Source organism: Equus asinus, chromosome 25 (assembly GCF_041296235.1).
Source record: "Equus asinus isolate D_3611 breed Donkey chromosome 25, EquAss-T2T_v2, whole genome shotgun sequence".
In the NCBI taxonomy this organism is placed as follows: Eukaryota; Metazoa; Chordata; class Mammalia; order Perissodactyla; family Equidae; genus Equus; species Equus asinus.
In genome coordinates, this window is record NC_091814.1 from 56,616,355 (window position 1) to 56,644,179 (window position 27,825).

At 41.6% G+C, this 27,825-nt stretch overlaps 1 protein-coding gene and 2 non-coding genes across 7 annotated transcripts in view; 1 reads left to right on the forward strand and 2 right to left on the reverse strand.

Moving 5' to 3' along the window:
- MDM4 (MDM4 regulator of p53) overlaps nt 1-17,631 on the reverse strand; it is a 37,283-nt gene extending 19,652 nt beyond the window's left edge. For 3 of the 5 annotated variants that reach the window (XR_011498352.1, XR_011498351.1, XM_044758745.2), the window contains exons 1-2: nt 16,938-17,076; nt 1,298-1,410 (exon numbers count right to left, since the gene is read on the reverse strand). Coding sequence is in view for 3 of the 5 variants with exons in the window: in XM_044758745.2 (XP_044614680.1) it covers nt 1,298-1,375 (78 nt within the window). In the remaining 2 variants the exon portion in view is untranslated. Of the gene's footprint in view, nt 1-1,297; nt 1,411-16,454; nt 16,695-16,937 lie in introns of those variants that run through there. The other 2 variants (XM_070498151.1, XM_044758748.2) reach the window with 2 other exon arrangements.
- A 6,055-nt stretch (nt 17,632-23,686) lies between these two features.
- TRNAK-UUU (transfer RNA lysine (anticodon UUU)) lies at nt 23,687-23,759 on the forward strand. The gene has a single exon. It is a non-coding gene; the product is annotated as a tRNA-Lys (tRNA).
- Nucleotides 23,760-24,018: 259 nt separating this feature from the next.
- On the reverse strand, nt 24,019-24,091 carry TRNAK-UUU (transfer RNA lysine (anticodon UUU)). Its single transcript has one exon. It is a non-coding gene; the product is annotated as a tRNA-Lys (tRNA).
- Nucleotides 24,092-27,825: the final 3,734 nt, after the last annotated feature.

Below are 27,825 nucleotides of genomic sequence, written 5' to 3' on the forward strand. Positions count from 1 at the left end.
AGACTCAAACAAATATTTGTACACCCGTGTTCATACCAGCATTCTTCACTATAGCCAAAGATGGAAACAACCTAAATACCACTGACAGATAAAAGGAAAAACAATGTGGCCGGCCCAGTGGTGCAGTGGTTAAGTGCGCACATTCCGCTTCGGCAGCCCTGGGATTGCCGGTTCAGATCCCAGGTGCGGACATGGCACCACTTGGCAAGCCATGCTGTGGTAGGTGTCCCACATCTAAAGTAGAGGAAGATGGGCACAGATGTTAGCTCAGGGCCAGTCTTCCTCAGCAGAAAAGAGAAGGACTGGCAGCAGTTAGCTCAGGGCTAATCTTCCTCAAAGAAAAAGAAAAAAGGATAAACATGATGTGATATCCACATACAAGGGATAGTGACTTTGTTTGCCATCTCTGGACTCTGATTGTGGAGTCTGTCTTTAGCGACACTATTTTATCTTTAAAACGTTATAAGGCCAGATTTGTCTCTCTCTTCCTCTCACAGCCGCCTCGGTTTTGTCTTCTTTAGGCCTTCCTCATTCTAAAGTCTCACAAATATTTCCTAAATTTTCTTCAAATATTTTTTATCATTCCACTTTTTACATTTCAGTCTTCATCTATCTGGAACTTGTTGTTGTACAACATCTGAAGTCTTCATTTGTTTCCATTCAGAGATGGTCAATTATGTCAAAACCATTTATTACAGAAGCCACATTTTCCCCTATCAAATCCAAATTCCACCTTATCATATATTAAGATACATAATACTATAATTGTGCGATGTTTATGAAAACACAAAACTATGTATTTTTAAATGTTAGAGGAAAAGGTATGAAACAAGACACATTATCTTAGGGGGAAGGGACTTTGGGGGAAGAAGGGAGGAGAAGATCAAAGGAGTCTTCATAAAGTTTGAATTTTTTAGAAGAATACATTTTCTACATTTACAATTTAAAATTTTTAAAGAAAACAAACTAGTTACAATGAAGTGAGAGACAGAAAACAAGCACATAACATGGCCCCAAATTCTCCACTAGCCATCCATACCCTAAAACATGCTTATTTTCAAAATATACCACTTTGAGCAATCTGTAACCTCCATATACTTATTTAATCAACAGTCAATTCAATTTATGAGTATTGGTACGTTTACTAGTCTCCCTAATATGACATTTTTAAAAATAATCCCTTCTGCTGTCATAAAATCCTACGGTCAGTGAAGTCTGCTACGGTCAGTGAAGTCAGTGAAGCCTCAATTCAATTTTTTAGAAACTTAAAGAATAGGAATGCCTAAAAATGAGTTACCTGATTGATTTGTTCTGGAGAGATCCTGCAAGCACTGTCAGATGTTGAACACTGGGCAGAGGTGGAAAATGATGTCATTTTGGCAGTGAAGAAGCTGCAGTCTGTTGATAAATCTAAAAGGAAAAAAAACTATAAAATCTCTTCTAAAGCAGAAAATTCTCTTTAGGATTTACAAAAAGCAACCAGCAGAAATAAAAAGAACACGTATATCAGAGCACCCTAGACAAATGCAATGTACTCATGCTGAGGTTCTTGATCCCCTTCTGATCACTTTCTAGTTCAGATTCTGCAAAAAAACTGAAGAGAATTTAGAGGAAGAACCACCTATTCTCCCCTCAGGTAAAGCCTGACAGAGACAGGTTCAGGCATGCTCCACCCTCCATACTGATGAAAACGAGCAGCGTGTTTCAGCTCAAAGTCAAATTTACAATCATTCTCTCTCCAGTGGATAACAGAGAGTTCTTCAGTATCTCCTCCTCTCTGGGACAGTGCTCAGGAGCACCCGGCCCCAACAAATGCAGGGCTGAGGGAATTACCAAGATTAAGTAATAGATTTAAGATTCCAAGAGCACGTCAAGGAAAACCTCTGCAACATGTTGGAACATGTCTTGGCAAGAGACCACAGGAAAGTGAGAGTCCAAATATTCAGTATCAGTTAAAGCAGCTTTTTAAATGTGCCAAACCCAAAAAGTTGCATATAAAAGTTCTATTTATATGCAACTAAATACCCACAAAATAGGTGAAATCAAGGTGGACACACATCATCAAGAAAAGACAGAGCATGAAGTGAAATAGAGAGTAAAGTTCAATTAAAATTTTTCACCTTCTACCTTTTATCCTTTAAAAAAACAAAAGCTATAGAGAAGAAAAATAAAATTTTAAATGAACTTGCTTAAGTTTACCTTCATGCTTTTTTCTAGTAAAAAGGTGAGGAACAATCAGTGAAATTTATGAATAACAAGCCACATCAGGGGAAGGATAAAAGGGGCCTAGAAAAAACAGCAGTCTGGCTAAAGCTAAGAAGATTCCTCACTCTTCTGAGATTTATTATCTATAACCAAGTATACATTGTTCCCTCCACCATCGGCTTCCCTTGCTACCAAATGGGAAGTTAAACAGGATACAAGCATAACTCAGACTTTTAAAGCAGCTAGCTTTTAATTGGCGTTTCAAATCTCACAAAAAAACTAATCTTGATCTTCCCCAACCTGCCTGTCTGTAGTCTTCCCCACCTCAGTAAACAGCAAATCCATCCTTCCAGTTGCTGAAGTCAATGACCTTGAAGCCATCCTCAATTGCTTTTCCTCTCACACTTCACACCCACTCCATAACTAAATTCTGAAGCTACATCTTCAAAATACATCCCAAATCTAACCACCTCTCACTATTTGCATTGTTCCCACACTAATCCAGGTCACCTGTCTCGTCACTGCATTAGCCTCCGAAAGGTTTCCTTGCTTCCACCCCTGCCCTTCTACCTCCTAACCTTCTCCTTTTGTCTTTGCTCAAATATCAGTTTATCAATGAGGGCTTCCAAGACTACCCATTTTTTTTTTATTAAGATTATGATAGTTTACAACCTTGTGAAATTTCAGTTGTACATTCTTGTTAGTCATGTTGTAGGTACACCACTTCACCCTTTGCGCCCTCCCACCACCCACCGCCTTTCCCCTGGTAACCACCGATCAGTTCTCCTTGTCTACATGTTAACTTCCACCTATGAGTGGAGTCATATAGAGTTCGTCTATCTCTAGCTGGCTTATTTCGCTTAACATAACATCCTCAAGGTCCATCCATGTTGTTGCGAATGGGACGATTTTGTCCCTTTTTATGGCTGAGTAGTATTCCATTGTGTATATATACCACATCTTCTTTATCCAATCATCAGTTGATGGGCACTTAGGTTGCTTCCATGTCTTGGCTATTGTGAATAATGCTGCAATGAACATAGGGGTGCATGAGACTTTTGGAATTGCTGATTTCAGGTTCTTAGGATAGATACCCAGTAGTGGGATGGCTGGGTCATAAGGTATTTCTATTTTTAACTTTTTGAGGAATCTCCATACTGTTTTCCGTAGTGGCTGCACCAGTTTGCATTCCCATCAGCAGTGTATGAGGGTTCCTTTTTCTCCACAACCTCTCCAACATTTGTCACTCTTGGTTTTGGATATTTTTGCCATTCTAACAGGTGTAAGGTGATATCTTAGTGTAGTTTTGATTTGCATTTCCCTGATGACTAGTGATGATGAGCATCTTTTCATGTGCCTATTGGCCGTCCGTATATCTTCTTGGAAGAAATGTCTGTTCATGTCCCCTGCCCATTTTTTGATCGGGTTGTTTGATTTTTTGTTGTTGAGCTGTGTGAGTTCTTTATATATTATGGAGATTAACCCTTTGTTGGATAAGTAGCTTGTAAATATTTTTTCCCAATTAGTGGGCTGTTTTTTTGTTTCAATCCTGTTTCCCTTGCCTTGAAGAAGCTCTTTAGTCTGATGAAGTCCCATTTGTTTATTCTTTCTATTGTTTCCCTCATCTGAGGAGTTATGGTGTCCAAAAAGATTCTTTTGAAACTTATGTCAAAGAGTGTACTGCCTATATTCTCTTCTAGAAGACTTATTGTTTCAGGCCTAATCTTTAGGTCTTTGATCCAAGACCACCCATTTTCAAAACTGCAACTCCCAAGCCCCAGTATTCCCTGATCATGTAAGACATAAACTGCAAGTGGGCAGGGATTTGTATTTGTTTGTTCATTAATATATCCCCAGAGCCTAAAGTGATGAAGCATATGGCTAGACCAACAGGACAGGTACAAGTATTAATAACAGAGTGGGTGGTTTCCAAAAATGGTCCCCAATGAACCACAGCTCCCAACTGGCTCTGTCATAGAATCAACAGAATGCAGTGGAAGTGACAATGTGCCAATTTCAGGCCAGGAAGCTTCATTTTTGGTGCTATTGGAGGCCCCTGAAATCTGGCCACTCTACTGGAGACCACACAGAAAGGCCACGTGGAGAGACAGCTGTCCAGTGGAGCCCAGCCTTCTAGCCATACCCTCCAAAGCACCACATCTTGGGACATTCCAGCCCCAGCTGACACCTGACTACAAATACACAACAGACTACAAGTGAGACCACCAGAAGAACCATCCAACTCAGCCCATAGGATCATAAAAAATAAATTAAATGGCTGTTATTTTAAGTAAATTGTTGGGTGGTTTATTACATAGCATTAGATAATCAAAGCAGATGGCAAAAACTTATATACTCTGTACCACGTACATATATTAATCCATTTAATACTTAATCCCATGATGTAGGTACTATTTTTATTCTTATTTTGCAAACAAAGCAAGAGAAACATAGGGACGTTATTTGCCCAAGATCAGACAATTAGTAAATTGCTGGAATCAAGATTTCAAACTCAAAAGATCTCTGAAGTCCCCACTTAGCAATATTTTTTTCCCATTACACCTCAAGTGCACAGAACTAGATTAATCATAATCCTTTCCTTCAAGACATACTTTGTTCATTCATACATGGCCCACTTTTGATTCTTTTTCATAAAGCAATAAGCACCCACAAACTACAACTCTGACCACAATCTACTCTTAATTACAATATCCCCTATCCATTTGCCTGCCTTCCCCCAACAATCACGCTGAATCCTATGTTTTGATTTTCTACCCTTCCTTTTTACGTATTTTACTGCATCAAAATGGAATCCTAAAAAGTATGTATTTTTAGTTTAGCTGCTTTTAACTTTTTTAAAAAAGCAGTTATGTCATACCTAATTTTAGGGATCTTTGTTTCACTAAAACTCATTCCTACTGCTGTGTTACTTTAGTTCTTTTTTTAAAAAGTTGTACTGTGGTAAACTAGATATACAATTTACCTTTTTTCTTTTTCCTTTTTCTCCCCAAAGCCTCCCAGTACATAGCTGCCTATTTTTTTAGTTGTGGGTCCTTCTAGTTGTGGCATGTGGGACGCCGCCTCAGCGTGGCCTGATGAGCGGTGCCATGTCCGCGCCCAGGATGTGAAACGGCGAAACCCGAGGCCGCCTAAGTGGAGTGCTCGAACTTAACCACCCAGCCACAGGGCCGGCCGCCAATTTACCATTTTTAAGTGTACAATTCAGGGTATTAAGCACATTCACAATGTTGTACACCATCACCACTATCCATCTCCAGAACTTTTTCATCATCCCAAATTGAAACTCTGTACCCATTAAACACTAACTCGCCATGACTCCTTCTCCCCAGGCTCTAGTAACCACTATTCTACTCTCTTGTCTCTATGAATATGCCTGTTCTAGGTACCTTGCATAAGTGAAATCATACAGTATTTGTCGTTTTGTGTCTGGCTTATTTCACTCAGCATATGTCCACTTAGCAATGTTTTCAAGGTTCATCCATGTCATAGCATACTATTTTTTCATTTATTTTGACTGCTATATAACATTCCAGTGTGTGATGGTTATTTGTTTCTAGGTATTCACTATTGTGAATAGTGCTGCTATTAACATTCTTGTACATGTGGAGGAAAGTGTCTCTTGGGCATATCAACAAGAGAAATTGCTGGGTCATAGCCTATATGAATGTTCAACTTCAGGATCTGATATGGAACTGTTTTCAAAGGGTTTGCACCAATTTAAAACCCTATCAGCAATGTCTAAGACATCCTGTGAATCCATCTCCTCTCCAACATTTGACGTCATAAGACTTTTTAATTTTTGCCAATCAAATAGGTATGGGCTTGATTTATATTTTCCTGATCACTAATGATGCTGAATATCTCTTTATATGCTTATTGGCCATGTTTCCTCTTCTGTGAAATATCTGTTTGTGTCCTTTGCACATTTTTCTAATTGATTATTATACTTACTGATTTATAATAGTTCTTTATATATTTTTAATATCAACCCTTTGTCAATTGGGTGTCTTGCAAATATTTTCTCCCAATTTGTAATGTCTTTTCCATTTTTTAGAAGGCACTTTTATGAGCAAAAACTTAATTTTTTTTTTTTTTAAAGATTTTATTTTTTCCTTTTTCTCCCCAAAGCCCCCCGGTGCATAGTTGTGTATTCTTCGTTGTGGGTTCTTCTAGTTGTGGCATGTGGGACGCCGCCTCAGCGTGGTCTGACGAGCAGTGCCATGTCCGCGCCCAGGACTCGAACCAACGAAACACTGGGCCGCCTGCAGCGGAGCGCGCGAACTTAACCACTCGGCCACGGGGCCAGCCCCGCAAAAACTTAATTTTAACTAAATCATTTATACTTATATTCTCTTTTTTTAATGAATGACCACTGTCTGGCTTACTCCCCAAGGTCTCATATCCACCTATACTTTCTACTAAGATTTGTCTGTGTTGTGGCGAGTGGGGGAGGTGCATCTACTAAAATTTTTAAATTTTTGCTTATGACATCTACATCCTTAATCCATCTACTTTCTTCTTCTTAGAGAGCAATTTTATTATTTCTCCACACAGATGGCCATTTTTTCCAGATCAATTTATTGAACATGCCTTTCTTGACTGACTGACATACACCTCTGTCATGTATCAAATTTTCCTTACATGTATGGGTGTTTACAAGTTCTCTATTCTATTCCACTGGTCGATCTTTCTATGTTTATACAATTCGACACTGTCTCAACTTCTCTATCTTATAATGAGTCTTGCTATCCAGTAGGGCAAGTCTTCCCCTCCATGTTCCTTTTAAGAAGTGACTAGCTATTCTTGGCCCCTTAACTGTTCCATATAAATTTTAATATCATCTTATCAAGTTCCACGAAAATCCCTGTTGGGATTTTGAATAAAATTACATTTAATATATAGGTTAAATTGTTTTCCAATCATTAACATGATACATTCCTCTATTTATGAAGGACTTCTTTACTATCTCCTAGAAAAGTTTTTAAATTTTCCCTTTAGAGGTCTAGCATATTTGTGTTAAACCAATTTCTAAAGTTGGTATTCCAATGCTATTGTGATGCTTTTTTTTTTTTGAGGAAGATCAGCCCTGAGCTAACATCTGCTGCCAATCCTCCTCTTTTTGCTGAGGAAGACTGGCCCTGAGCTAACATCCATGCCCATCTTCCTCTACTTTATATGTGGGATGCCTGCCACAACATGGCATGCCAAACAGTGCCATGTTCACACCCGGGATCTGAACCGGCGAACCCCAGGCCACTGAATCGGAACGTGCGAACTTAACCGCTGCACCACCAGGCCAGCCCCTTGTGATGCCTTCTTTTTCATTCGTTTTTTAGTGGCTTTTGCATATGTACAGAAATACAAATGACATTCATTAATCGTATATTCAGTCACCTTGCTAAACTGACATAACCACTTCTAATAATTTGTCTGTGGATGCTTCTGTTTTTCTACATAAATGATATCATCAGCATATAAAATTTTATTCCCTCCTTTCCAATTCTTGTGCCTCTAATTTCTTCTACTTGTCTTACTTTACTGCTTAGGACTGTTACCATGTTGAATACATGTAATGATATTGGGCATCTTTGTCTGATTTTAAAGAGTGTGCTTGTAATGTTTCCCTTTACATAATGTTTGTTCTTTTTTTAAATAACTACCCTTTCTCAGCTCAGAAGGGTTCCTTTTCTTCCTCATTAACTAAGAATATATCATGGAAGAATGATTTATAAAATGCTTTTTCTGTATCTACTGAGAGAGGATCATGATTTTTTTTCTTTTAATCTATTAATGAGGTGAACTTTTAATTTATGGATTTTCTACTATTAAATCCTTGCACATCTGAGATAAACCCAACTTGGTTTGGTAGTATTATCTGTTTTAGTACACTGTTGGTTTTGATTTGCTAACATTTTGTTTAGGTTCTAAACTCTATATTAGTGAGTGAAATGGGTCTGTAATTTTCCACTGTCAAATTTTTGTCTCACTTGGATGGCAGGGTGAGCAGGCCTAACAGAATAAACAAACAGGCCTGTTTTCCTATCATCTGGAAAAAAATTCTACAAAATTGAGATGCCCTGGTCCTTGAAAGATTGGTAGAACTCACCTGTAAAACTTTTCTTTGTAGGAAGATTTTTAATCACTGCTTTAATTTAATAAACATTAGATGATTCAAGCTTTTAGTTCTTCTTCCATTTTGTCTACATTTTAAAACTTGCTGGTACATAGTTGACAGTATTCTCTTTTCATCTCTAGTTTGTGTACAGATGGATCCTCTTTTCCATTCATGATATTGTTTATTCTATCTTCTATTACCTCTTCTACTTTTAAAAAATTTTACTGTTGATCTTTTCCTGATTTCTTAAAGTTAGACATTTAGCTTATTCCTTCTTTTATAATTTGAATATTTAAGGCTACAAATTCCTCCCCACTCCCACCCCAGCAATATTTTACTCAGCCCACAGGTTTTCATACACAAAGTTTTCATTATCATTCAACTATAAGTATTTTTAAATTTCTACAATAATTTTTTAAATCCATGAGTTATATAACTATGCTTACGCATACTGTATTTTTAAAATTATGTTCTGGTGATTAACTTGTAATTTAGGGCTGGTCTGGTGGTGCAGCAGTTAAGTTCGCATGTTCTGCTTCGGTGGCCCAGGGTTCACCAGTTCGGATCCCAGGTGCAGACCTACGCACCGCTTGTCAAGCCATGCTGTGGCAGGTGTCCCACACATAAAGTAGAGGAAGATATGCACCGATGTTAGCTCAGGGCCTGTCTTCCTCAGCAAAAAGAGGAGGGTGGGTGGCAGACATTAGGTCAGGGCTAATCTTCCTTAAAAAAAAAAAAAAACAAAAACACTTCTAATTTAGTGGCACTGTAGGGAGAGATCATCCTCTGCGTAAAACTTGATCTTTGAAATTGTTAAGGCTTTCACCATGATCTAGTTGATCAATTCTGTAATGTATGCTTACAAAACACTGTTCATTAAGTTAAGCTTGTTGATTTCTTACAATTTTATGTATCTGTTAATTTGTCAGCCTGATCTACAAATAATTGAGATGTAATGAAATCTCTATGACGGTGGAATCTGTCCATTTATCCCAATGTAGTTTTACTTCATCTATTCTAAGATTTTTAGTCAGAGGTATACATACTTTAAATTGCTATATCTTCTTGGTGAATTATCATTATATAGTGATTATCATTATGTAGCAATTCTTTCCATCCCAATCAAGACATTCCGTCTTAAAATATATTTTAACTTCTATTAGTAATGGTCATGCCAGCTTTTAGTATTTCCAGGTATGTACTTTCCCAAGCTTTTACTTTCAATTTTTGTACATCCTTAAACTTTTGGTGCACCCCCTGTAAAAAGCATCTATCTTGATTTCAGGTTTTTTAATCCGATTTGTCAATTTTTATCTTTAACTGGTGAATTTAGTCCATTTATTGTCACTGATATATATGGATCTGTTTCTACCATCTCCATTTAGCATTCCACTTTGTCCTCTTCTTCTTATGCTTTTAAATGTTATTATCCTTCTTAAAAATTTTATCTCCCTGCCAATAAGAACTTTAGCACGACAGCATCTAGCCTTTAAATTCTGCGATAGATACACTTTTCTCTCGTTTTTTTTTTTTTTTCTTTTGCCTTAGCCTTTACAACAACAAATGATACCAAGGAATCTGATCACCTTTACTTCATATATCTCTTGTAACATTTCCCAGATCTGACTCTCTCAGTACTTCATCCAGAACTGTCTTCCATGCAGGCCTTTGTGTGGCAAGGCTTCCAAGACATCATATGCCTGAGAATATTTTTATCATCCCTTCCTATTCAAATGAATGTGGTTGGGTATAAAATTCTAAGATTCTCTTCAAAACTCTGAAAACACTCTTTTGTCTTTCTTCATTTAGTGATGCCGTTCAAAACTCTGATGTCAATTCAGTTTTTGTTCCTTTGTGTGGGATATGTTCTCCCTCTGAGGCTCCTATAATTTTCTTTTGCTTTGATATTCTTAAATTTCCCTATAATGTGCTAGAAGCGAGTTCTTCCTGATCTCTCATCTTTAGCACTCTAAGGAACCTTTTGATCTGAGGACTTTCATCTTTTTTTTTTTAATTCTGAAAGAGAACTACTTTTCCATTATTTCTTCAAGCACATCTTCCCTTTAATTTTAGTTCTCTAAGTCTCCTATTATTCAGATGTGGGTACCTCTACATCTATTCTCCTTATTGCTTAGCTTTTCCTTTACATTTTCTTTTTCTTCATCCTTCTCTTCTTTGTTCTGAGAGACTTGCTTCATTCTAGAATTCTAATTTATTCTTCAGGTGTATTCATTCTGTTATTTCTCCCATCTGTGATGTTCTTTATTTCAACCATTGTATTTTTCAAGCCTACTATTTCTGCTTGGTTCTCACGGCCTCTGCTTGTTCTTGTTTCAAGTTGCTAATATCTTCCCTTTTTCTTTCAGGATGATTATCAGTCTAACTTTAAACTCTTGGTCCATCTGTTCTATTATTTCTGTCCCAGTGAAGGCTGTATAGTGTCCTTCTCTTGAAATACCTGTGTTCTTCAACTGTTTTTGTTATTTTGCCCTGGAGGATAGCAGCTACTGTGACAGGCACAACATATGGGCGAAGACCAGACTCCAGTCCATAAGAGCTGCAGTAAGCTGGAGTAAGGTACGAAACAAGCACTAAAGTGGAAAGCGCCAAGCACCAGAAACCATAACCACTCTCCACCCCACACAGTCCCTACTCAAGTCAAGCATTCACCCTCTGTTCCCTAGGGAGAAGCAGCATGGTGATAGGGATTTGGGGAGACCTCAGGATTAAGAAGGTAAGTGACAGCAAAGTGACCGCCTGAAGTCAGTCATCACCTGTTTTTTCTCAACTCCTCACAAGTATGGGCTTTTGTAACATGCTGATTTATTCTTGAGAGCTGGATTAGGATTCTGAGTTACAGCAAGTATAGAAAAAAGTAAATTTTTTTTTTTTGAGGAAGATCAGCCCTGAGCTAACATCTGCTGCCAATCCTCCTCTTTTCGCTGAGGAAGACTGGCCCTGAGCTAGCATCCATGCCCATCTTCCTCTACTTTATATGTGGGACACCTACCCCAGCATGGCTTGCCAAGCGGTGCCATGTCCACACCCAGGATCCAACCTGGCAAACCCCAGGTCACCAGAGCGGAACATGCGAACTTAACCGCTGTGCCCCGGGGCGGGCCCTAGAGCAGTATTCTAACTCTTCCCCCTTGGTTTCATTAGCCTACAGTCGCGTCTGGCTGACTGCTACCCCAGGCCAAACACCTCCACACACACACACACACACACACACACACACTGGTTCAAAACAGCCCACATCATCCATTTGCTTCTCACAGTATTTTCCTTTTAGAGGTCCTCTAGGGATAATTTTGGGGAAGGGAGCCAGCAGTCATGCTAGTTCTGCATCTCAGCAGGAACAGGAATAGACCACTTGGCAGCTCTGAAGAATTCAAACTTCAAAAAGAGTTTCTTACTTTGTTTTAACACCCAGTAGAAAGTGTTGCACCACTAAAAAAGACACTGATTTAAGAGGCATGGAAGTTCAGAGCAGGACAAATGGCATTTGACTGCAAGGCAGAGGAGGAATGAGAGGGAAGAGAGATATGAGTGGGAGGATTTTAAAATGGGAGAACAGTGGAAAGAATGGGAAGGAAGACACCACCAGTAAAGGCATTATTCAAGGACGTAAGTAACAAACGAAATCAGCGGTTGGGCTTTGAACCCAAAGCAAGATCTTGTCCCTTTTCCACTTGGAATCTCTTTTGAGCAGCAAGGTTAGGTACCGTTACTCACTCCTTAAGGAGAAAACTGAGAGGGGCTGGCCCCGTGGCTGAGTGGTTAAGTTCGCGCGCTCCGCTGCAGGCGGCCCAGTGTTTCATTGGTTCGAATCCTGGGTGCAGACATGGCACTGCTCATCAGACCATGCTGAGGCAGCGTCCCACATGCCACAACTAGAAGGACCCACACACAACGAAGAATATACAACTGTGTACTGGAGGGCTTTGGGGAGACAAAGGAAAAAATAAAACCTTTGGATAAAAAAGAAAATTCTCTCAAAAACAAAAAGGAGAAAACTGAGGCTTAAAGAAGTCAAATACCTTGCCCAAGTCTAAAGCTTATCCTTTTCCACTACACCATGCTGCCAGTTAGTACTTATATTCAGTTGCTCAAACCAGAAAGTTAGGAGTCATCTTGATCTCTCCTTCTTCCCCCATTATCAAATCATCAAACCTTGTAGAGTTCAACTCCTAAGTCTTTCAAAACCACCCTTTCTCTTCATCTTCATGACCACTTCCCCATACCAAAAAGTGTTACTTCTTGCCTACTTACTACCATCACCACAATAGTCTTTTTTTCTTTTTTAAGATTGGCACCTGAGCTAACATCCGTTGCCAATCTTTTTTTTTTCTTCTCCCCAAAGCCCCCCAGTACATAGTTGTAGGTCTCTCTGGTTGTGCTAAGTGGGACGCCACCTCAGCATGGCTTGATGAGCAGTGCAATGTCCGTGCCCAGGATCCGAACCAGCAAAACTCCCAGCCGCAGAATCGGAGCGCACAAACTTAACCACCTGGCCCAGGGGCCGCCCCTGCAATAGAGTCTTAACTGTCTCTCTAACCCACTTCAATCCAAACTCCAAACTCCAGCCAGAAGGACTAAAAATACAATAAAACAAAAAAAAACAATCCTACTGTGCCAGGCCCTGCTCCATAGTTTGCTACTGCTCTAAAGACAAACAGAGTCAACCCCTCAGCACTTCGCCATCCTTTCCACTTGCACTGCTCTTCCCCGTGTTCCCTACACCTCAGCCACACTCATCTTTTAGTTTCTCAGAGCCTTTGCTTCCTGCTTCAGGGCCTTTGCACATATTGTTCCTTCATGTGGGGCACTGTGAGTTCTGTACAAGACTGATGCATCCTATGCCTTCCAGTTTCAAGTTAGATGTCACCTCAACAATCATTAACAGATACTAACCCGTTTAAGTGAAAGGTTGGGGGAGGCGGGGCTTTAAACGCCTGCAGCTAACTTACAGCACTCGACCCACTGACCAAACTTATCTCTAAAACAGGGTCATTCATACATCACGTACTTCCTGATGCGAAGCAATAGGAAACGCCCAGTACCTCCTATGAAGTATTCTTGACCAAAAAAAAAATCCAAATCTAATCGAGCTTCTAGACCTAACTACCAACAACCTGTTTTCAGGAAAAATGGACGGTAGAGGAATAAGCAAACAAAACTAAAAGCAGGCAGCTAGCCCAATCTAGAATATAAGAAATTCTACGGGACCTCAGGTCAGGGGCAGGGCTGAAGTGCGGAGACTGTTACAAAGACTCAAAAAACATGAACCGAACACATCCTGTGGACCTTGTTCAAGTCCCGATTCAAACAAGTCATCCGTAAAACGTCATTTTTTCCTAAACAATCAGGAAATTTTGAATTCTGTACCAAGTAATAGATAGTATTAAGAAACTGTTAATGGTAATAGAAAGTCACTGTGGTAATAATTTTTTTTAAATTCTGACAAGAGATACATCCTGACGTATTTAAAGGTAAAATGACACATCTATGATATACTTTAAAATATTTCATTAAAAAGGTGGGAAAAATAAAAAAATATAGATTGAATTAAAACAAGAGATTTTAATTACCTTATTGAATGGTACACACCAAATGTGGAAGAAATCACAAAAATTCTGTGTTTATCTACCGTATCTTTTTTTTTAAAGATTTTATTTTTTTTCCTTTTTCTCCCCAAAGCCCCCTGGTACATAGTTGCATATTCTTTGTCGTGGGTCCTTCTAGTTGTGACATGTGGGACGCTGCCTCAGCGTGGTTTGATGATCAGTGCCATGTCTGCGCCCAGGATTCGAACCAACGAAACACTGGACAGCCTGTAGCGGAGCGCAAGAACTTAACCACTCAGCCACGGGGCCAGCCCCTATCTACCGTATCTTGAGAAAACTAGTACTTGTGAAAAATATTCCAGTTACATTAAGAGAGTCAGTATCACTGACCTGTGCTGCTGTGGCTCTCTGGAGATGCGTTTCCTTTTAGCTCACAACAAACCCTAGGGATGAGTATAGACAGCGGAAAAGAATTTGCCTGCTTTTAAATGAATGAGGGAAGAAAGACCTTTTTGCAGTTTTCTTTGCTTGCTTTCAAAAGGATGCTCCCTCAAGAGAGATGCATTTATTGAAAGAGAAGCCAATTCCACCACCTCATTCCAAAATAGAGCAGAACCAGGAACATCCCAGGGCAGGCTGAAACACCCTGGTTTTTCAGGGCATTTGAAGAACAAAGGACTAGCCTAGATGGTCCGTAGAGCTGACTCAGTAGGCACTCCCATTTCCAGAAACATCCCTCACTGGGTATGTGTGCTTAAGTGGCCTCCAGCTTACTCTCCATTCCATCTTGGCCCTCTTCTCCAGTCTCCACTTCCACCACTCAACACCCACCAAGACAAATGTGAACTCAGTTTCTTGAATTTGTCCAGCCCTTTACCACTCACCTCTCAAGTTCTTAGTACCGAGTTTTTCAAACTACAAATTGGACTCCAGTTGTCTCAACTCCTCCCCTCCATTAATGAAATAGAACAGAAAAGAAAACCAAAGCGAATAACAAAGGTAAGTTTTCTTCTGTGGAACCTGTTTGTTCTTGATAATAACTAACACTTAAGCACCTTTGTGTCAGGTACTCTTTAAAGCACTTTATATACAATAACTCTTTAATCCTTACAGAGATCCTATGAGGTGGATACAGTATTGTCCTCACTTTCAGAAGAGGGAGCTAGGGCAGAGAGGAAGGTGACTTGCCCAAGATCATGGTCGTAGAGTCCATGTCCTCTGGCAGCAGAGCCAAAGCTCTTAGCCACGACCCCTCCTATTGTGCTGAGTCCCAACATAAATTTTTTTTTACTGGGGGTCATAGTTAAAAAAGTTTGAAAGCCACTGCCTTAGTACCTGTCCTTTCTCCTCTTCTATGCTCTACTTCCTATTTTTGAAAGTTCTTACTCATTCTTCTACCTAGGTCAAAAGTCACCTCCTTGGTCAAGGCTTTTCTGACTCCCCAAGGGAAGCTAATGATACCAGAGCACCTCTACTCAAACACTTACCTAATTGCTTGTGTTTTGTGTGTCCCCTACTGGACTGAAATCATAGAGCAGGAACAGTCTGATTCACTCAGCGATGATGGGAGAGCGGCTCTCATCCCACACAGTCCAAGAGACTCCTACACCTCATCCTCAAATCTCTGCCTTTGAAGATAACTGCGACTTTAAGACTAATTAAAATAACTTCCTGGGGGCTGGCCCCGTGGCCGGGTGGTTAAGCTCGCTGGCTCCGCTGCAGGCGGCCCAGTGTTTTGTCAGTTCGAATCCTGGGCAGGGACATGCCACTGCTCATCAGGCCACGCTGAGGTGGCACCCCACATGCCACAACTAGAAGGACCCACAACTAAGAATATACAACTATGTACCAGGGGGCTTTGGGGAGAAAAAGGAAAAATAAAATCTTTAAAAAAAAATAAAATAAAGTAACTTCCTGTCCTAAGTTGGAACTAATCATTCTTATCAATTCTTTAAGCCCTAAGGACCTCTATTAAACACCGTTGTCTGATTCTCTCTCTACTAGATACATGGGATTAATAAAAACAACTTTTTCCTTGTAAAAAAGAAATTATTGTTCAGACGTCACCCAGGTCTTGCCAGGCCTGCCACACACCTACAAGGTTAAGTGTGTAGCACGAGTGCACTCCAGCACAGTTTGCAAACAAACAAGCCAGGAAACACCCTGAAAATCCATCACTGCCGAACTGGTTAAAGAACTTGTTCAACCCTCCAGGGCAGTACTATGCAAATCCTTAAAACTGTTACAGGTATACTTTAGGAAAGTTGTCCCTAATATTACTGTAAAAACGTACAGCGCAGAACAATACACACAAAATGACCCCACTGCTGCTTAAGGATGTGCTCCTGTGTAGAAAAAGTCAGGAAGGACAAAGGTCAAGCCGCTAGCAGCAGCTGGCCCGAGGAGGGGCGCTCAGGGATGCCGACACTTCTGCATTGCGTGCATTCTTAACAGGCACACACGATTTTGCTTTTTTTTAAAGCTGTGATCCTGACCAGTACTGTGAAACGAAATAACGTGAAATGAATACTTTTACACTAAGTCACCTTCTCCTCCGACGGCTGTACGAGGGAGGGGGCTAACGCTGAACTCAGCCGCAGCCCCTCCGCCTCCTCCCGCCGCCGACACGGCGGGCAGCGGCGGCTCCGGGCGCGGGCCCTCCGCGAGGCTCGAGCAGCGCTCCGCGGCCCGAGCTCCAGGGGCGCCGGGGCCAGCGGGAGCCGCGCGGGCCACACGCACGGCCCAGCCCCGGGCGGCGGCCCCAACCCGCGCCTCCGCGGCGCACGGCGGCCCGGGAAGCCCCTCCCCTCGGACCGGGAGCCACCCCGGCTCCTCCTCCCGCCTCGCCCGCCGCCCGCCCTCCAACGCCGGTCCGCCGCGCCTCGTCAGCCCGACCCCCGACCCCAGCTCTGCGCCCGCGGCCCCGCCGCGCCGCCTCCACGAGCCCCAGGCCCGCCCGACGAGCCTCCCCGCCCCGGCCCCGGCCCCGGCCCCGGTCCCAGCCCCGCGACGACACCCAGGAGCCACACCTCACGGCCACCGCGTCCGTCGCTCCCCCGCCGGGCGGGGGGAGGGGGCGTCAGGCACAGGCCCTAAGGCCGCGGCAGCATCTTGAAACGGCGAGCAGTGAGGACGCAACTTCCGGCCTCCAACCGCCGCTCTCGGGGCTTCCGGCGAGGCCTCCGGAAACCATAGATGGCCCGCTGGCGGGCTAGAGAGCCGCGGAGGCCGCGCGCCCCTGGCGGTCGAGGCGAGCACGGTGGCGGAGGGCGCCGCGGGGCTGGGGCGGCTGAGAGTCGGGAGGGCTGCGGGAAAAGCCTTTGGGGGTCTTGAGGAGTCTTGTGGTGTTTACAGACGTGCCCTGGGAGGTGAGGGAACAGGGAGGGGAGAAGCCTGACGGCGTGATCAGAGGCCGCCTTCAGCCCCTCGGAAGAGCGGCGCTGACTCGCTCTCAGCGCAGCGGCGGCTGCGGGGGGCCGCGTGCTGGCGTCGTCGCCGCTGGCGGAGATGCGACGGGTGTGTGCGGGAGTCTCTGCGAGCGGCGCGGCGGGCGGTGACGGGTGCGCGGACCCCGAGATGAGCCGATTGGGATGACGCGACCAGGCCGTGTCTAATCTCCCCGCGTCTGACAGCGCCCTGCACGAGCCTCCCGGGCAGGCCGTCTTCCACCGCCGCCCGTGCCAAAGGGCATTACCTCCCCAAGCAACTCATTTCGTTTATTTCGGGATGATTCTAAACGTCAGAGGATTTTCTGACCTGGAATCCGTTCCTTTGCAGTGTCTGTCGGTTTCAGTTCTGCCCTTCGGAGAGGAGCAAGGCTTCCTTCTTTACGATGTGGATACTCTGCAGTGATTGGAGACAGCCATGCCCCATCCCTAACCCGCTCCTCTGTTTTCTTTAGGCTAAAAACCCCCTCACGGCCTTCAACCATCCCTTGTTCGACGTGGACTCCAGCCCGCCCTGGTCGCCATCCTCCGAACAAATACGTGTTTGTCCTGTTTGAAGTGTGGCTCCCAGGGCTCGATACAGACCCACGCGAAACAAAGTGGGGCTGTGACGTCCCTTAATTTGCTCATTGCACCTTGTTCTATTTCTGACATAACCTCCCACGGAGTTGGGAGAGCCGCAGTTATGTAAGTGAACTAAAGAATTAATTCCGTTTTCACAGTTGCTCCCAGGGAGCTTGAAGTCAGCGACCTCTCCTCTCAAAAAAAGTAGAGGCAAGAGGCTTTTTTAGCTGCAGTACTGTCAACTATTTCTCCTCCCTTTCTGTGTGATTAGTTTTATTTTATTTTTTTTTAATTCCCAAGCAGGAATTTGTTTGTATCTTTTAAGTAGTATCTGGTTAGTTTAGTTTCCTTCCTGCTCTCCTGGACTCTGGACTACTGTCATGCAGTTCAGTTTGTTTAAGATCAACATTTACTTGTTGAGCACCTACTGTGTGGCGAGCACCTACTGTGTGGCAAGCACCAACCTAGAGAATTCCAAAACAGGTGAGCCCGGTAATCTGTCTAGAGGAGGAGGCAGGCTGTCTGCAAGGAGACTGCAGCTAGCCTTGCCAGGAGGGTCAGCAGAGATTAGCACTTGCAGTTTTGCATTTTGCAAAATTTTGATCAACATATTTAATTTGTCTTCACTTAAAGTCTTGATAAATATGTTGAATAGGACATTGTTAAGAATAGAGCTTTTCTCTCGTGGTTGACACTGATTCATGATTAATCATCCAGTGTTGTTTTTAAGCTACCATGACCCCACCTAATAGCAGGCGACGTCTGGCAGCATTTCTTTGTCCTTTCCCAAGTTCATAAAGCTTCATCAAATGACTTACTATAATGAAAATAAATCATAACTATAGTATTTCTTCTACTGGTCAAGTACTCTTACCAAAAAAGAAAGTGAAATTGTCTTAAGTTCTTGACTGACTCAGTAATCACCACTTCCTTCTCTAAGAACTAGACTCACAAACCATTTATTTAATAAAGAGACAGGAAATCTGGGTGTAGTCTAGCTGTTTCTAGAAACCAGAAAGCTACACAGTTCTTCACTTTGCCAATCTGTAAAACAAAATGGCTGAATCAGATGATTTCTCTAAGGTCCCTGGTAGCTCTAAAGCAATGAGAAGTCAATGTTAGTAGTCTATAGCCTTTCTTAAAAATTACGGTGACCTACTTCAGACGTACAGAAAGGTATAAAGAAGAATGTGGTCTCCTTTTCCCCACCACTCTTCCTACAGAACAACGCTCACACAGAGCACTTCCTTGTAGTCCCCTCTCCAGCACCTCCTCCTCCAACTCCAGAACGGCCCACTCTCCAGAGTTTGCCCTTGCCCTGCATGTCTTTAGCTGTTCAGGATTTATGTGTGCATATATTCCTTAAAAATATTTTATGGTTTTAAAATTTTTATAAATGGCATGAAACTGTATGTATTCCACTGCAATTTGCATTTTTGTTCATCATTGTGAAATTCAGCAGTGTTAAATCGTGTAGTTATAGTTAATTTTCATTATTGTATAATAATATTGTATAGTAATATACTCCATTGTACATTTGTCTAATAAATTGCTGCATAGTAATTGTGTTAGCTTTTAGGGCTGCCATAACAAAATACCATACATGGGGTGACATAGACACAAATTTATTTCTCACAGTTCTGGAGGCTGGAAGTCCAAGATCAAGGTGTCAGCAGGATGGGTTCTTCTTTTTATTCTTTTTTTTTTAAAGATTTTGTTTTTTAATTTTTTCCTTTTTCTCCCCAAAGCCCCCCCCCCCCCCCCCCCCGGTACATAGCTGTATATTCTTAGTTGTGTTGTGGGTCCTTCTAGTTGTGGCATGTAGGATGCCGCCTCAGCGTGGCTCCATGAGCAATGCCATGTCTGCGCCCAGGATTCAAACCGACGAAACACTGGCCCGCCTGCAGCGGAGCACGTGAACTTAACCACTCGGCCACGGGGCCGGTCCCTGGGTGGGTTCTTCTGAGGCCTCTCTCCTTGGCTTGCGGATGGCCACCTTCTTGCTGTGTCCTCACGTGTTTGCCCCTCGGTCTGTGTGAGTTGTCTGTGTCCTAATCTCCTCTTATAAGGACACCAGTCATATTGGATTAGGGCCCACCTATATGACCTCACTTTACCTTAATCACCTCTGTAAAGGGCCTGTCTCCAAATAGAGTCACATTCTGAGATACTGGGGGTTAGGACTTCAACCTACGAATTTGGGGGGGGACATGATTCAGCCCATAACAGTAATGAATGCACTATAGTTTTTTTTATTCATCCTTTGATAAATATTTAGGTGTTTCCAATTGTTTACTGTTACAAAACAGTCTTGTACTTACTTGTCCCCGTGTGTACTTTAGGAGTAAAATTATTGGGTCATGCACACATTGTCAACTCTTTTAGACCAGGACAAAGTGCTCTCCAAAGTGATGTGGAAGTCTAAACTCCTGGTAAGGAGTGTGTAAGAATTCTCTTGCCCAACGTCTCTGCCAATCCTTGGTATTGTCAGGTTATTAACAAAACAATCTGATAGATGTGAAATCATTTCTCATGGTAGTTTGCTTTATATGTCCATGATTATTAGTAAGGTTGAACATTTTTTCATATTTGTTGACTGTGGTTAGTCATCTATGCATTGCGTGCTCATATCTTTCACCCATTTTTCTATTTGTCTTTTTCTTGTTGATTTGTAGTTCTCTATGTAATCTGGGTCTTACTCATTCTTGATTATATGTATTACAAATAACATCTTCAAATCATTTTTACTCTTTGAAATGTTTTCACTCTTTGAATGTTTTCACTTTTGAATGTTGTTTTTTGATGAACAGAGGTTTTTTCAATGAAGTCAAATTTATTATTTTCCTTTATGATTCACTTCTTTTTTATATATATATTATTTAAGAGAGTGTCGTCTTTGGGTTGTAAAGATACTTTCGTATATTTTCTTCTAAAACTTCTGAAGGTTTGCTTTTCACGTTTAGGCCTTTAACTTATTTGGAATTGACTGTTGTGCATGTTGTAACATAGAGATCCAATTTTATTTTTTCAATTTGAATAATAAATGTATGGCTCTGTTACTGAATCTGTAAACTGAATGTGAGTCTATAGTCTCTTAAATTAGTCTTTCCTTCCCATTTAACATAATGATTAAAGGTTTTGTAGAAGAGGTATCATTTGAGGGGGCCCTTGCAAAGTGAATAAGATTTCAAGAGGCAGAGTTGGGAGAAGTCATTTGAAGAAACATGGCATAAATAGTGAGGGGAAGAGAGGGATGAAGAATTAGAAGGCGCAGTCTGAATACTGAGAAGAATCCACTTTGAGTGAAGTATTGGTTACTGTGCAGAAGATTGGCATTGTGCTGAATCATACTGTCCAGTACAATAGCCACCAGCCGCATGTGCTTTGAAATATGGCTAGTCCAAGTTGAGATGTGCTATAAGTAAAATACACATTAGATTTCAAAGACTTAGTAGGAAAATAACAATGTAAAATATTAATAATATTTTATAGTGATTACATATCAAAATTATAATATTTTAGATGGATTGAATACAATATATTAAAAATTAATTTCATACATTTCTCTTTACTTTTTTTAATGTGGCTACTAGGAAAGTTTAAATTACGTACGTGGTTTGCATTATATTTCTACTAAATGTCACTGGTATGGAATGCTAACAAAATAGGTTGGGGCCAGATTGTGGAGGATTTTGAATGCTGCTATGAAAAGTTCCATGTGTTATTCAACAGTAGGGAAGAGTCAAAGGGTTTTGAGCAACGACAAGGCAGTCTAATGCTTATGTGATGACTCGGCACCCCATCTGCACACAGCCAAATTTAGAAACCATTCTCCACCAGCTACGCTGGATGATGAGCTCTGGTGCTGTGACTCTTCCAGAGAATACTTAACATGGTAATCCTTGTTGTAACATGAATGTTGTAACAATGTAACATGAATGAAACAGATCTAATGTGTGCTCTTTTGAGTGGGCAAGTGGAACATTAATGAGCCAAGCTTTTAAAAGTTCTCCATTATTTAAGGGATAAAGTTATTCTTTTTGTCCGGAATTAACCCACTGTTGTCAGCTTTCAAAGTTCTCTTACATCCCCCTCCACTCCAGTCAAATACTTTAACCCTTATAGACAGCATGGCAACTATAGTTAACAATACTGTATTGCATGTTTGAAAGCTGCTAAGAGAGTAAATCTTGAAAGTTCTCATCACAAGAAAAAAAAGTTTTTTGCAACTATATATGGTGATGGATGTTAATTAGACTTATTGTGGTGATCATTTTGCAATGTATGCAAATATTGAATCATTATGTTGTGTACCTTAAACTAGTATAATGTTATATGTCAATTATATCTCAATTTTTTAAAATTATTTAAGAAATATGTTAAGCGTTTGCTGAAGGGTGGATAGAGTCCGAGAATGATAGAAAGAGCAGCATCCATAGAGTCTGTTCTTGTTACATGTTTGCCAGTAAGTCTTTATGTGACTTCATGAATGCTCATTAGTATCAGACACTGTTCTAAACAATTTATATAAACTATCTTATTTGATTCTCACAATCATGCTATTGTCCGGAGACACAGAGAGGTAACTTGCTCAAGATCACACAGTGGTAGGAAGGGTTCAAATAGGGGCACCTAATTTCAGAACACAAGTTTTGTGTAAAAGCATTCATCCTTTCAGTTTTTCAATGTATGTATATGCATTCTTTAAAAAAAAATTGATTTGAAATATTTCCTAACAACACTTTACAATTTTTCCCAAGTTGTATTCTTCTATAACATGATTATTAATGGCTGCATAACACTCCATAATAAGGCTGTACCATAATTTATATAGCCATTTATGTCATTTCCAATTTTTTCCAATTAAAATGCTGGCAATCTCTCCTATAATCAGGTCCTTTTGTACAAACCTGATTATTTCTTTAGGACAAGTTCCTGAAAGTGGAATTGCTGGACCAGAGCAATCACTCCTAAAGCAGCTGGAATTAAGCAGATGGAATTAAGGGAAAGCAACATCAGCTAACAAAAACCCTTTAATGTCCCACTCAAAGCCCCACTGTGGGTAATTCTCAAAGCCAGTCCCATAGCAGAGGGCAGTGCTCAAATTACTGATAGCTGTGGAAGAGCCTCTAACGCTAAGATCTCCAAGATCGCTCTGCTAGCGTGTTCTGCTTTCCTGTCTCTCTGGCTAAGAGGGCTTCTGCCCCCAAGTTCACTGCTCATAACCTCCTCCAGGGTTTGCATCGCTTAAAATTACCTGGAAGCCTTCAAGGGACCTGCAGGACGATCTCACTCTCTGCAGGATCCTTTCTCCCACTTTATACTACACAGTTCAACCAATAGCTTCAGAACAGCGTATTCGTAGTCTTTCTTAAAAAGACTCGTTTTTTGTTTTTTTTTTAATGTTGTCGGGTAGGTTTTCGAACTAATATCCACCCTATTATTGATAGTATAATACACCTGATGTCACCACACAGCTTCAAAACTGATATACCTGCCCATTGTCTTAATCCTGGACCTATTAGATTACGAATCAAAGAAGCCTACCTAATAATGGTTATTGGGCACGTAAATATCTAGCAATTCTGAATTAGCTAGTAATGCTGTTGAAACGTGCATGATTTAGGTCTTCTGGTTTTATTCGGTGCATAAATCCCAAGCTTTCTTGGGTTTAAAACAATTTCAAGAAGTGCTGGTAGAAGGAAGTGATTACACAAAGTTCCTCATTCTTATGTAAGGGATTGTAGCAAAGCACATCTGTTATGTGAGCCCGGATAGCTCAGTCGGTAGAGCATCAGACTTTTAATCTGAGGGTCCAGGGTTCAAGTCCCTGTTCGGGCGATGCCTTTTGTTTTTTTCCCCCCAGTTATTAGCAATTTGAAAAAAGAAATTCTTTCCTCTGGGAAACCACCACGCAAGACATCTACACTGCTGAGAAATTCACTGATATTGAATAGTCACTTTTTTTTCTTCCCCGAGAACATGGTTATCTAGCATATTCTGAAATGGATGAAAAAGTAAACGACTTCGATCTAGTATCCATATATATTTGAACACTGGGATTTTTATCTGATAAACTTAGTAAGGCAAAAGCCACATTCGCCCGAACAGGGACTTGAACCCTGGACCCTCAGATTAAAAGTCTGATGCTCTACCGACTGAGCTATCCGGGCTCCTTTGGCAAAGCCTCCTCTTTCTCTTTACTTGATATAATTCTAATAAATTACTTCTCTAGTAACTTAAATCTAGATCTTAATTAGATTTAAAGTATTTTTTTCTGTAAGATAAAGAAAAACAAACGTTCATTTTTCTCTCCATTTACTTAAGACGTGTTCAAGTTTTCATATTTCATGTCTGATAAATTGCTAGTAGATATTGGCTAAACCCTCTAAAACTGGTTGGTAGTAAATTACAGAAAAATGGGCAACCAATATGAATATTAAAAATTCAGACATAGAGTTGCAACCTCTTTTTATTACAATTCTTCTGTCTTCCATCTATCGCTTCCCTGATAGAACCTCTTAATTTGTCATTCTACTGAACCAGATTACAGTATCTTCCCCTTTAATGAAAACAACGTTTCCATTCACTAGATGATGTAGCTGTTACATAAGCATTCCTTAGCATAAATGAAGCAAAGACACGTTTGATTCATCAATAGAGGAGCTGATACAGAAAAACAGAAGCGACCATGGAAAGGTGGGTCCAAATTTAGATTGAGAGAAAGGGAGCTTAGACCTTTAAGTTAGATTTTGATTGAATTTTTGCCATTCCCCCTCTTCCAGGCAAATTGCAGTTTTCAAGTCAGACTCATAAGATGAATCCTTCGAGAAAGCAGTATCAGTGTGCATCAGTGGGAGCTACGTGGAGGACTAAGAATAAAAATCTCCGGATCAGCCTAGTTGTTCCTAAAAGCAGTCTCGTCAACCCTGAGGCATAGGGTGTGGAACACAGGATTATGAAATTTCAAAGATCGATAAGGGAATTCACTTTTGTTTCTGGGAACTTGAGGCTTCTGAACACAAAGAACAACAAAATAGCTCAGCCTCAGTCCGAGGAATTTCTTTCCTACAATTGTCTGATTCTTTTAGAACAAAGACCAACAAATCGTGTGATCCTAAACAGGCCTGCGTTTCCACCTCTACAAAACGAGGGAAATTGATCAGACGACCTGCAAGATACCTCCTAAGTCTTAAATTTTACCATTCTATTACTTTTCCCACTCTGAATAAGATTAGAAGGAACAGGGTCAAAATGCAACAGGAAGCAATGATTTAATTGAACAGACACTCGTTGGTCGTCTATTATTGGCTTAGGTTCTGTGCTAGCTCTAGAGTCGGGCATATGTGGGACATGGTGTCTGCTCACAGCCCAGGAAAGAAGGTGCATGTGAAAGCAAACAACTTTAACAAAGGACTACATGCAGGAATAAGAATTCAAGTGCAAGAGTGGCGGGAGACGAGAACTGACCAAAAAGGCAGGGGTTATAACATGACGGCAATGGCCCTTGAATTTTCAGCAAGGAAAACGTGTGATCAGAGTTGAGCTTAAACAAGTAACAGTCCAAGGTGTACAGAGGAAATTGTGATGAGCCAGCTAGACATTCATTTATTTATTCAGACACTTCTTGAGTACCCACTGTGTTAGATAAGGAAAAACTTCTTGCTCTGATTTTACGGATGAGACGTGGAAAATGTATTATATTTAACTTTTTTTTTAAGGAAGGGAAACGGTGTCTGCCCAGGCTCTCTAAAGGGGCAAGAATAAAGGAGTCTTCCAGTTTTTTTTCCTGCCCAATGGTTTTGTTACATCATATTCCCTTTCCTTCAGGATAATAAACCAGCTGTTTAAAGTTAAATAGACCGAATGGGATTAACTCATCCAGGTGCTTATTGAGAACCGACTATTTCCACACCAGTGAGTTAGGCACAGTGGGAGGGAAACTGGTAAGTCTGGAAGGAAAGTGGGGGGTGCAAGTGTGTCTGGGGGATGGTGAATAAACTAATCTGACTGGAGTAGACGGAGGCAGAGAGAGGAGGTGTCAGACTGGAGACAGCTGACAGGTTAATTTCAGGCTAGGGAGAATAATTCTATCATACAGGCAATGGCAAAGTTTGAAAGTTGAGTTGAAAGTTTGGCTTGTTAACATCGCAAAGTCCCATCTGCGGCAGCATGAGCTGGCCCTGCTTTTTCTATGCTGCGGTACAAACACCGTCAGCGTGCGATCTTGTGCCTCCTTTAGCAGGAAATCTTCTCAGAGGGCTTCTCCAAGCCTCTCACTTCACATAGACTGTTGAACTTAATTCTCCCAGGAGAGGGCAGTCTAAACCCACAGATTCTAACCTTGGCGACCACCCCTCCTAGTTCTTAAACTTAATTTCAGCCACTAATTTTTAAAGGGATGCTTTTTACCCCCTACTCAGCAGATTCACCTGTCTTTGAAAATCACCATCAGTTCTGTATCAGAGCTTGGAAAAGTTGTGGCGCATGAAAGTTCTTGCAGGTGCCACACCTTCTTGCCCACTCAGAGGCCCCATTTGTTACCTGGACCCTGACACGGTATTCTTCCAGATGGCAAGCCCTGGCTTAAATGGTTGCACCCTGGAGTGGTAACTATGTTTTCATTGGGACTTGGGGGCACCTACTTGGATGGTGAGGTCTTGTCTTCCTCATCCTGAGAGTCCTGCGTATCTAGCACAGGAATAGTTGTGAGTTGAATGTAATTGTATTGAAGAGCCAGAAAGCACATCTCCAATGGTGGAATTTTAGGCCAGTGGGAACGGTTTAATTTCGAGAGGCTTTCCCAGGGCTTCCCAAACCAATGCCAAATGTAGCTGGCTGCTCAGAGACCCAGTCGTCCATCGTCACTGTATAGAGTCTTTGCGAGTTGACACTTTACAAGGTACTGGGAAGATGCATGGTACTGAGAAGTTGGTTTGTTTTTTGTTTTTGTTTTTTTTAAAGATTGGCACCTGAGCTAACAACCATTGTGATTTTTTTTAATCTGCTTTTTCTCCCCAAATCCCCCAGTACATATTTTAGTTGTGGGTCCTTCTAGTTGTGGCATGTGGGACGCCGCCTCAGCGTGGCCTGACGAGTGGTGCCATGTCTGCGCCCAGGATCCGAACCAGCGAAACCCTGGGCCGCTGAAGCAGAGCGCGTGAATTTAAGCACTCGGCCCCGGGGCCGGCCCCACCTTTTTCAATTTTAGCTTGAATTTTTTTTTTTACAGATTAGCCCGAGTCCTGAGAGAACCCAGCACAGGTAAACAGACTCGATCTCCTTCTCCTCCCACTCATTTCAACCAGTTGCTCCCTGACTGGTAACCTCATTCTTGCTCTTACCATTGAAATCCGAAATTCTCAAGCCCTCCGTTGTCTAGCCTGGTCACTCTCTCTCTTCCTGTAAACTAAACTCAGGTCTTCCTCCACTCACTCATTCACCAAATATTTACTGAGTGCCAGCTTTGGATCAGGCAATGAATTAGGCCCAGAAATTCAAAGATAAACCCAACAGAGATTTCCTTGTCCTTACAGAACTTACCTCTAGTGCTGGGGTTCAGGGCAAGCTCCCCCAAGACGCACCACTTTGGTATGCTGATTATTTCGAGCTGAAGACAATAAATGCTCAGAAGACTCAGGAAGAACATTTGACCTTCTCCTAAGCTGCCTAAAAGAATTTAATATAGGGGCTGGCCCCGTGGCTGAGTGGTTAAGTTTGCGGGCTCCGCTTCAGGCAGCCCAGTGTTTCATTGTTTTGAATCCCGGGCGCGGACGTGGCATTGCTCATTGAACCATGCTGAGGTGGCATCCCACATGCCACAACTAGAAGGACCCACAATGAGAATATACAACTATGTACCGGGGGGCTGTGTACCGGGGGGCTGTGGGGAGAAAAAGGAAAAAAA